The 11,738-nt window shown below is 38.4% G+C and overlaps 1 protein-coding gene across 3 annotated transcripts in view; it reads right to left on the minus strand.

Moving 5' to 3' along the window:
- Positions 1–231: 231 nt before the first annotated feature.
- SFSWAP (splicing factor SWAP homolog) overlaps positions 232–11,738 on the minus strand; it is a 30,012-nt gene continuing 18,505 nt past the window's right edge. For all 3 annotated transcript variants that reach the window (XM_017815570.1, XM_017815571.1, XM_017815573.1), the window contains exons 14-18: positions 5,463–5,728; positions 4,040–4,165; positions 1,806–1,976; positions 1,164–1,236; positions 232–648 (exon numbers count right to left, since the gene is read on the minus strand). In XM_017815570.1, coding sequence (XP_017671059.1) covers positions 583–648; positions 1,164–1,236; positions 1,806–1,976; positions 4,040–4,165; positions 5,463–5,728 — 702 coding nt within the window. In that variant the 3' untranslated portion in view covers positions 232–582. The remainder of the gene's footprint in view (positions 649–1,163; positions 1,237–1,805; positions 1,977–4,039; positions 4,166–5,462; positions 5,729–11,738) is intronic.

The raw sequence follows: 11,738 nt of genomic DNA on the forward strand, positions 1-11,738 counted from the left end.
TCATGGAGAGAAAAATCACATCCCTTGTTCAAAAACTGTCCACTACTAACATCCAAGGAAGCAAACATTCTTCTGAGATCACCCTGTGCATGCAGGAAGATAAAAAGAATTTCTCAGCTTAAGACGGTCAGGCAGGTTAGACAGTTGTCATTTTAAAAAGCAGAACCTACTAAAGAAAAAGCAAATTAATTTGTAAAATTAACAGCAAGCAATTAAGGACTCCACAAAAACTAGCTAATGAAAGATGTCTCCTTCTTTAATATTGTGTAATACTTTTCACAGAAACATAGTATTTACAAATATACACATATAGGCTGCTGATCATAAAATGTTACTGAGGAATTAGTCAAAAAAATCAATTTACAAAAACCAAAAACTTTCCAAAGATATTCTGCCTGAAAAAAATTCCATGAAATTTCAAGGAGATGCTTCTGTACAGAAAGATAGGTTTTAGCTCCTCGAGTTCTGGTAAATCAGACGAGTTGTGAACCAAGTGAGCCAAGCTCAGCTGTACATTTGAGATGAGGCAGTTTTTTAATTGTTCTTTTTCACACAATTTCTTGACGATCAGTTCAGCAGGTCTCAGGAGGCACTAGTTTGGATGTTTTTGGAAGCTGCAAGCATTGCTCTCACTTTGGCCATAAGATCCTGTAGAAAGTAGAAGGAAAATGATCAGTGGGTGCCTGAGCTAAATCATGTGATTGCAAAAATCTGCATGAAAGTGGTAGTTTACGTTCCAGTCACACTGAAAACCTGGATTCCTGATCATCAAATGTTAACAGTCCCTAGGCTAAATGAGTGAAGTAATTTGGAGAAAGTTCCTATGACAGCAACTGAAGTTGGGATTTACTACAATGCTACAAAGTGCTCTGCATAAATATTTAGAGCAGTTTCTACACAACAAAACACAGAAATCGCATCAACTGAGATGGAAAAAAACCTTTAAAAAACCTCCCGTAACTACACACAACTAACCACTGGAGGTTTAAAAAAGGGGAAAAAAAGAAAAGAAAAAGCAAAAGAGAGATGGTAAAAGGTGAATGTCACAATTACTCCATAACAGAAAGCTTTCTTTGCTTGCTTTGTAAATCTGAACAAAAATCTACACAGCAGAGGCATTTTCACATATGACAGTAACATATTCTGAATTTGTCTATTTGTACCTGAGTGATTTTACTCTGCACTGAAGACACGATTGCTGAAGAGATTTGGCCATCTTTTTCCTGAGAAACTCCCCTAAAAAATAAAAAAGGATTAGGAATTTAGAGTAAATGTTTTAAAAATGCATTTCACTCACCACCACCACTTTGGGTTTTATTGTACACCTCTCTCACATGTTAAGTCAACCATTCTCTCATTCAACTAGAAGCCATAAGTCAGAGTCAGAAGAGTCACTCGTACAACTGATCAGGCACATCTGAAGAGCAGCCTGGGAATCTTTTCACAGGACTGTTCTATATTCTGTAGAAATAATTTAATTATGAATCTTGTGCACGCGTTACAATTCAAACCACTCAAAGTTCTACTTCAAAGAGTCATCCCATTTAGAGCAAGTTTCCAGTTTCTAACTCAGAATGAGGTTGCAGAATTTTCTGCACCAGTTTTACTGTAAGAGCACGTCGAGATGTTTACTCCATTAGGTGACACAGATCCCAGATGTTCATCACTGATGCACACGGTGCTGTGCTCCCAGTGCCTTCTCCTTTTGATATGTACCCACTGCACACACACCAGGTTTGCTCAAAGGACACACTCACAGCCAAGAGACAGCAGCACTGCAGTGGTGCAGTAACAGGGCACAGTACCTGGAGCGTTCCTGGCTGGATTCCCTACTCTCCACAGGAGAGACACTAGTTGAATGTACAGAATTTTTGTGTGTGGATGGTTTGCCTGGTGACATGGATGGCGAGGGAGACCTGGCTCTGGATTTGGTACGTGATCTAGACCGCCTCTTCTTCTTCTTTTCGTGGGGACTTCTGTGAGAAGAAAATATTATACTGAAGGATATTTAAAGCAATATTACACTGACTCAGCTCAAGATACTTTTCACACTTCTGAAAGATGATGTAACCCTCTTCCTCAGGATATTCTCATGCATTCAGCAAGCATTAGTCTTACCCCTCCCAAATCTTCGCTCCCAAAGCCTACCCACGAGTCTCACCCCAGTGCTCCACTTCTACAGTTGTGCAAAATACTTTCTCAGAAGCTCTTTTTAACATATTACATTAGGGAACTACTAACTCCTGAGGTTCTCACTTGGAATGCTGCTTCATGGTACACAGGAATTACTGGCTAGTATTTGACAGCTTGGAGGCTGACAGCAAAAAGCCTTTCACTGGAGATTTGCAGAATAACTTGGTTAGAGGGAAGTTTCTTCCCAAAAAACATCAGACACTGAGAATGTAATGAGAATTATAAGAGCTTATATCCCTTATAATTTTCCTAGCTCATAAATAAATAAAACATGGAACCATAGCTATGTAAAATGTACCAAGCAAATCTATGGTTTGTTTGGTTTTGAAAAGAAATTATTTCTTTCCTTGTGATCCAGACTCCAATGCAACAAACCACAGGCTCAAAATTATCAACAGCCTGCTGTATTGCACTCAAATCAAGGTGGACCTGGCAACATGTCTCAAGTGCAAAATGTTTGCAACTTGGAAACGAGATACACAAATATTTGTCACTACAAGAGCCGAAACAAAGGGGTTATGGGCACCTGATGTGTTCCTTATTGACAGAAAGGGAACAGAGGTACCCACCTCACAGGCAATATTAAGCTTGAAGATAATTCAATTAGTAATATATTAAAGACAGAACTATCAAAATTTTTTACCTGGTTATGAACTCATGTCTGTATGATTTACATACCAGTATTGATATTACTTGATATTATTGATATTATTAGAATAACTAGAGTAATGCTTTAATTAGAGTTAGGCAATACCTCATTGGAGGCATCTCTCTCTAGTGTGTACTGCTAGAAGTCTATTCAGAAGAATGGTGTTGAAGTTTCTGGAACATCTTAGAACACTGTAAAACCTTAAGCCATCTTTTAAGTATCACATTATTTGTTCCTTTCTTTTACAACTCGGAGTGACATAATTCTAAAAATACCTTATGATTTAAAATGCTGAATGGTCAAGCAGGAGACATACCAACACTGCCTTAAAAATAGCACAGGGTTGTGAAAATAATTCTTTTGTGTGTTTATAGGAAGAGAAACATTTTAAGCTTCCATATCTTTTCTGCTTAACCAAATTTGCATGCTGAATTCCACAGAAGCCTCTATTATCTTCACTTGATGAATGTTAAAAACTGAATCACTGAAGTACACTTATGAAGTTTTCAATTATACCTACAACACATCAATTAATTAGAGGCTGTCAAGAGATGGAAAGTTATCTTAAGAAACAATAGGAATTTTTTAATAAAGCTGAAAGTGATCTCTTTGCTTCTTACTCCACAAGAGACAGGCGGAAACAATTTAAGGACTAAATGCCTTTTTGGTAATAATAGGTTAAAACAGACTATATGCAATGTGCTCTCAAAAAAGGTACCTCAATTCATAGTTCACGTTCCACTCTGTCAGTAAAAGAACTGCAAAATGTAAATCAAACTGTTTGCTAAACTGGGGTTGCCCTTATTTGTGCAGATATGATGTGATGTCAAGAAGGATGACAGCACACTTGCACCATGACCTGTGCAGGTCATACAGCTTGCACAAGCACAGCATGAGAAAAATGACCCCACAAGAGGGAAATATGACATTCCAAGTAGAACCTGAGCTCCCATGGCCAGGAGGCAGCAGTGTATCAACACTCACCAGTGTGGCTGTACATTTGATGTTCAAACACATGCAAGAACAGGGAAGAAGAACAAGTGCTTCTATTACTATATTTTCTCCACAGAAGTTATTTTCTATCGAACTAAACCCCCAGAACACAGAAAGGTAAGTTCTAGCCAGGGAGTCCATAGAACACCAGGCAATGTTTAAGTCTGCCAGGTCCCAGCCCCCTCCAGGCCTGGGCACACTCACTTGGAGCGGGGTTGTTTCCTGCTGTTCCCAGGGCTGTTGCTGATCCGATAGGCCGTGGGAACGCTCCTCTCATCCCGCCGCCTCTCTGGGCTGTGAGCCCTTCTCCTGGGCGACCTGGATCGTGACCTGAGCAGAGAAGAAACACTCAGAAGCTTGTTTTTTGTTACTTATTTCATTACTTCTACCTCAGTGGAGTTGTGCTGTCACCAAATGCAAGTAGAACACCTTTCAAATGCCTGTTTTATACCAACATGGGGTATTAAGTCTCCAAGACTTGTCAGCTGCATAAAAATTTCTTGCCCATCCAAGACATTTTAAGATGAAGTTACCCACTGCTTTTCACTCCCAACAGGGAGATTAAAAAAAAAAAAAAGGAATTATTTTTTTGGTATTGTCTGTAATGACAACTTCTCCATTAGTTCTCCTTTAGTCCAGCCACCTTTTGTGGTAACAAAGACTTAGAATAAACCAAAAGGTTGTAACGTGTCAACACTTACTCCTGTTAGTGCAGTTAAACAAACAAGGAAAGCACATGGAATATATAAGATGAGAAATTTTGGCACACTGCCATTGGGGGCTGGAAGGTGTTTTTCAGGAAGGAGCACGTGCCAGAGGCATGGCCACAAAGGGAAAGCAGTGTATGATTCCACATGCATCACATACAGCCACAGTCACTGCTCTGTGACAGGGCATTCAGATGTGACAAATTTTACAGACAGCAAACTTTCAAGATGCCTAAACCCAAATAGCATAGATGCAATTAACAGTATCAATGTAACACAATACATATCATCTTATAGCTGGATAATCAATATAGTGTATTTAATCTCGTTAATATAAAGAGTTAAGTGGGTTACATTCTTGTGGTCTCTCCCTCATCAACTCTGTATTTTCCCTTCTTGAATTCCTGTCATATTTCTCCTGCAATTCATCCATCATATTTTTTCACATGCCACCCAACTGCTTTGTTTCCTTCTGAGCTTTGATGTTCAACCATCCAGTTCTCTATTCCCTATCTCAATATGTCTAGTTATTTTGCTCCAGCAACAGTCACAAACTTATTAGCCAAGTTCTCTTTTTGCTATCATCACATCCCTGTATATTATCACCAGGTATTTTACAGACTAGAGTGAAGAAGAATTTATGGTACAAGTTTGCACTATGTAATTAGAAATTAACGATTCATTATTTCATTAAAACCACTTTCAAAGACCTGCCACAGTTTATGATATTTATTTATTGCCTTCAAGCTTACTGAATGCTTATATAATGGAAGAAGTGCAAAGATATTTTAAAGAGATATATAGCAAAAAAGCTTGTTAGCCAATTGATAGCCAAAAGTTTTAAAGAGAGATATATCCAAACACAAAGAACATAAACAGTATGTTTGAACATAAAGAATATGTTAGGCCTCCAAACCCACCTTGAATGCCTGACAGTTCTATAGGCAGTGGGAAGTGAGTGCTTTGCTTTTGAGTGTGATCTAGACCTGGACTTGGATGATGAATGATACTTGAATGGTGATCGAGATCTTGACCGAGATCTTTTCTTGTGTTTTTTCCTTTTCTTCTCCTTTTCTTCATCCCTGGGAAGATCCCTGCTTCTGCTTGAAGGCCTTTCTGTTTGTTTAACCTCCAAGGTGGGTAAAGTTCTGACTGCAGTCACAGGACATGGTATACTGTTGACAGTCTGAAATCAAAGGTAAACAAAGAACTGTTCACTTTTCAAGTTAGTCGTGCTTCATGAGGATTATGTAAAGTGTGCATAAATAAGGCTGACATCTTCAAAAACATCTATCTAGCAGAATTTAACAGAGGCCTGTACAGTTCCCCAAAGATACATATGCAAGTTGGTATATGCATGCTAAGACTGTCAGCTTAACTAGGACATAGTTCTGAAGTTTTCACTTTTAGTTCTTAGAAGAAATGTGTTCTAAAAAGTGGGTGCTATCAGATATCTTTTAGTCTACTTATCCCCTTTATGTAAAACAGGATGAACCTGAAAATACAATCAGGAACTTCTGACATTCAAAGTTAAGTTTTCTTTCTGAACTCTGCAAAACAAATGTGAAGGGTTGGGAAGACCACAAAAATTATTAATCTCAAAACAGGTCCATGCACAGTTGATGATCAGTGAGTAATTCCAACTGCAGGAGATTAAGCAAAACCACACAGAGACATTTTCAAATTATCAGCTTGTACCCCAGAGAGTTCTGCTCAATACCTTGCTTGGAACAATTCAAGTCAGGCATTATAGATATGCTCCTCATTTCAAAGCCTGTCATTCCCCCAGCTGCCGTTTCAAGGCAACTGGAGAAATCAGTTCCCTCTGTCATAATTTCTGCTCCACCTGGTCTGACACTTTCACTGTTTGATACAAGGATACTCACCATGACTGGAATAAAAAGGAACACATTAAAACCTGAAATAACCAAATTAGAATCAGGTGATCTTTTCCTTTGTTTTTGCCCTTCTCCTCCCATGAATATATCAAGGCGATAACGGAATAGTCAAAAAGCCAGCTCTGCTTCACATTAGAGAGCTGTGACACTTTTCTGTGCTGTAACTAATAACTGCTGTCACAACACCCACAAAACCAGCAATAAAGCAGCACTAAGGCAGTTTGCTTCAAAGATTATAAACATTTTACAGCATGATCATTTGAGTGACTGGTTTACCAGAGGCCCATTTCCAATTTCACATATTCCACATGTAACTGCAGACACCTGCTCTCCAAACTTCAGAGTTTCCTAAGAGGCCACCACTGCTGACTTTTGTTCCTTGACAATGTTATTCATGTCTTTATAGAGCACCTAATCCTGTGCTTTGAACACTACTGAATATGTAATAGCCCAGTTTGCCTTGAAGTAGACACCTCTAATAGCTTGAAACAAAATAGCTGCAGGCAAAGTAGAGTTAAGAGGAAAACAAGAGAGGGAAGAAAACCCCAATGGTTTTCAGTGCCCAAGTTCATTTGGCCGCATAAAACACAAGCTCTCATTAACTTCCTTTTTGGCAGAGGTATAAATGAGTGACACATTTACCTGTGCCTCATACAGAGATTCTCTCAGCAACCTCAACAAAAAAAAACCACAATGCCAAGCCCTGCTATGTATCCACCAAAAGCATCCAGTGCTGACACTGTGGGCTCTCCTTGGCTTTCAGGAAGCTGCCACTAAGGAGTGACAGTGCTGTCCAGATATCCCTGAGAAGCTGCAGGATGGCTGCAGATTCAGACACCACTGCTCCAGGTCACCTTTGGAAAGCCACACAGAAGTAACTTTAGCTACCCCAAGGTGAATATGCAGGTTCTGCAGTGAAATACAACAGGTGACACACAGGGGGAAGTCACCCCCCTTAACCACTGTGTCCAGGACACAGTGACAACTGTCAGGCCACAACGACGTGATCACCTGAACAAAGGTGCTGCTTCCCTCAGTGGCAACTCTGGTTGCCTTCAAACTAAAAAAGCACCAGCAAAATGACCTGATTCACCATCAGAGCAGAACAGAGAGCTCAGTGGAAGCACGTCGGGAAGTTGCTAGGCCACAAAGAAAGTTTCTAGGTGTATAAATAATGCCGATGAGTAAAAACATTTGGAAAAAAATAAACTGTCTGGAGCGTCTGGCAAAGAGACAAAGTTGTCAGTGGTCTGTATTTTTACTAGTGGAAGCTGATCCAGGCAAAAGAAGGTAATGGGAATTCAAATTGGAGGCATGAATGCAGAAAAAGATAATTTAAAAAAAAAGGAAAAAAAAAATCACATTAAGCACAGAAGCATTTCCAAAAGGCAGAAACACTCTGCTTTACTGACCAGGCTCTGCCAATTCGCAGCTCAGCTGAAGAATTTTGGAAAGCATGGAAACAAACTGGTTACCTGATGAATTTTATTATGCATCTCAGGGGATAAGAGATTGACATTTTTTCAGAGCTCTTGTAAGAAGTTAAACTGCAAATGTTCGGATAGCATTCACTAAACCTCACTTGTCTGTCCATTTTGGGCAACAGCACATTTTTTTGGCCATTACTAAATGCTACAGTGACAGACAAATTCACTGGCACAGTTGTTCTTCAGCATTTTATTTGCATGACTGAAGCAAGTCTGACTAAAATAATGCTAAAAGATGATTCAACAACTCTTGTTTAGCAGGAATGGGTTAGGAAAGAGCTCTATAATAAGGAGAATTTATAGCTATATGAGAACAGAAACGACCACTTCGGTTCATTACAAGTCATTTGCATATTTGCAGTATTCATAAGCCCAGAACTTACATTAGTTATTCTGGGGTTACACTACTTAATCAATACACAAAGCCAAAATTAGAAGTGAACCAAAATGTGCTCATTGCAACAGAACAAAACACTAGTATGTTCAAACAAAACCAACTGGCAAAGAGCATTGTTGATAACGTTACTAACACTTCTATAATTGGCTAATATTTCTTTTCCAGTAATTTGACTCCTATATTAGATCAGCACTGAAAGAGTTAATCAACAATTCTTTTACTTCAGTAAAATCTGAAAAAACTCCAGATTCTTGTCTACCACTGTATCTTTTTTTACTGCAGGTTCCTCAAAGTTTATGGTGAAGTATTCCCTGACTGAGAATTAATAAGCAACTGTCCATCAGAAATAGGAGTGTATTATATTTTGTATTTATTGCTCTGTGCAATAAAGTAAGCAATTACATCTTTTTAGATGTTTGTCAGTTCTAGTCTCAATAAACTGGCCCAAAATTATTAAACAGAAGAGATAAAAATATTTCCTATAGAACAAATTCAATACTCGAAGACTCAACAGTTTCACCAGGGTTAAGGTGCTGCACTGAAACCCAGCTATTGACAGTACACTGACCATGGGAAGGTCTTCAAAAGCAGACAAAATTTGGCATCCTCAGTTTTGAAGGGCCAACTGCAAAGAAATTAGTGGCTGTGAATCAGTTTGCTATATGGATCAATATGCCTTTGTATCTTGAGTGCTTTGAAGACTAAAAATCAACACGTAAACATTCTTAACTCCTCACCTATCTTAATTAAAATGGCAGATCCTGATATTTACCTTTTTTCTCCCTGTTAAATTATGATTAAAGAATTTATACTATGAGGAATTACAACTCTCATGCAGTTTTTGGTTATTGCAATTAAAAAGAATTTCCAAATGCCATCAAGTTATCCATCCCCCAAATGCCAAATTAGTATGTGACATTTTATGTTTTTCCTTTATCTTGCTTTTTCAAAAGGACAGACAGATTTACAAGCAAACAAATTCATCTTCCCCTCTCATGCTAAAAAGAAGATATAGATACCTATAGACTCTGAAAAAAAAAAAGGTAAAGAAGTGAATGGCTCTGAAATATTCTAAAGCATTTTTTCTTTAACTACTTACTGGATGGTTTTCATTAGACAACTACATTTTGCTCAAAAATTAACATAAAGAAAATAGGCAAACAAAGAATGGTGTTTATATTATTTTTCCAAAAAGAAGAATGCAGCAGTATCTGCAGTCCACTGCTAAAAAAGTAGGATCAACTACAGCAATCAGTGTGAAAGACATGCACTGTCTGCAGTGGTTGATTACCTTGTTATGCTTGACAAAACTAGAAGAGCATCTCATTTTTAAACATGGCACACTTCTATTTCACTCGTAAACAGACTACTTTCCACAGGAAAAAAAAGAATTGTTACATACAGGACAAAAGTAAGGACAAGCCATCTAAAGAAAGAAATGATAAAACAGGGCTTCAAAACAGAGAAGATGAAAGAGCCAAAAGAAGGAAAAGTTTTGCTTTGTGCCACAGAATCTTTATATTCAGAGGCACAACAACAGATGACATTTGGGACAAGCCACTAAAATAACGTCACTTCCAAATCATGTGCTTGTCTGGTTTTGCAGCATCATGACTGTGGATTTCTCTTCTTGTTTAAACTGGACACCAAGGTTTATACAGGGAACAGTTTGGGTATAACCAACTGTCTTTGACATGCCTATCAAAGCACCATCAGCCCTAAAACATTTCTGACATAGGATAAAATATGAGAGATTAGCAGAATAATCCATACCAAGGCCTACTACCAAGGACATACAAATATAATCTTATAGGTTTTAAAATTTCAATTATTTTTAATCATTTTGAATAATATCTGCATTTCAGATTATGAAACCCCTTCCTTTATTTGCTTTTAAATGAAAAAAAGCAGTTCAATGCAGCACTCCAGATAACCTGGAGGGCTCCAGCTTGGCATGTCCAGAACTGCAGCTGTTGAAACTACAAGTTGCTTGTGTTGTAGGACAAGGAACCTGCTCTCACTGCAGAATGACAGCAGCTCCTCTGTAGTGACACTGACAGATGTGCCACTTGGTGTGATTTTCTTGTTCCAGAAGAGTGTACCTGAATTATACATGTACACACAAGAAGGGAAATGTCACCTGCTCACTGTTTACCCACATCCTGAAAAAGGGCACAGCCTTCACCAAGCACAAGGTCACTGGGAGCTGATCAGCTGTGGAAACTGAGCTCAGCTCCACGTTTTCCAGCTACTGGTTTGAGGAAATATTCTGCACCACTGTACTGTTGTAATAATGCATGCAAGAACAGTTAGGAGCCATTTGTGAAAAGCTGTGCTGCTTCACTGCTCCAGCTCATTTTTCAGCCTTTTTGTTTCTTTCTCTTGCTTCATTTCACTTAAAGAAAAACAGGAAACCATATAAAAGAAATAATTCAGCTATGGAAAACGTAGAACTGACTATTTTTAAGATTCAGCTGAAGCCAAACCAGCTTAAAAGTGCTCTGTTCTATGCTATTGACTGTCCTTTACCTGCAGTTAGAAGAATCGATTTGATTCAAAGATATAATGTATACTCAGTACCAGCCTTTCTTTCATGAGATACAAGGTATCAGGAAAATCCGAGAGAGGTCACAAAAGCTTTGCACATTTAATGCATTTCTGCACAGTGTGATAAACGGATTCTCAGCACAAATGTCCACTGTGTGTACACATAAAGAGCATTACAGGTTTTTATACAGCTATTAGGCTGGGGCAGTGTCATGGAAAAAATGCACCTCCCATGGACATTCTCAACTCCCCTTCACTCTTTATTATACATCCCAGTCATTACTCAGTTTCTGAGACACGTTTTAAGCTACAAAAATCACACCACTACATTAACTCTAAGACCAGTGCATATCAATCTGTTCTTTCCTAGACTCCTCATTGGATGTTCCTTCCCCCAAAACAGGAGATGAAACACAATAAGTGACACCTTCGGTGGATGCAAATATTTAATTTTTTCCTTTGTTTTCAGACTAATTAATTTTCTGATTTAATTTCCCCAACTAGTTCCACTGGCCAAACTACAAAATTAATTTTACATGTCTTTCTCTCTTGCCTTTTTACCATACTTCCTTTTTATTACAGCCACTGCAGTCACCCTCTTGTTACTTTTGCAATGACTGTTTTCAAATGCATCTTATTTCTGAAACACAACTGAAAAAGCTTAAAAAAACCAAACCAGTGGTATGTATTTATTTACAAGCTGATTTAGACATCATGATGCTGCTTTCTGGATTCTCAGGGTATATAAAACAGAGGTTAACAAGTCTGCAATATGATTTCACTCATCTTTCACCAACACAATTTCTCAACTCAAATGGGCTGTTACAAATAGGCAAAAGCAGGCAAGGAGAGCAAAAGGCAGATTAT

This window comes from Lepidothrix coronata, unplaced genomic scaffold (assembly GCF_001604755.1).
Source record: "Lepidothrix coronata isolate B3197 unplaced genomic scaffold, Lepidothrix_coronata-1.0 Scaffold51, whole genome shotgun sequence".
Lineage (NCBI taxonomy): Eukaryota > Metazoa > Chordata > Aves > Passeriformes > Pipridae > Lepidothrix > Lepidothrix coronata.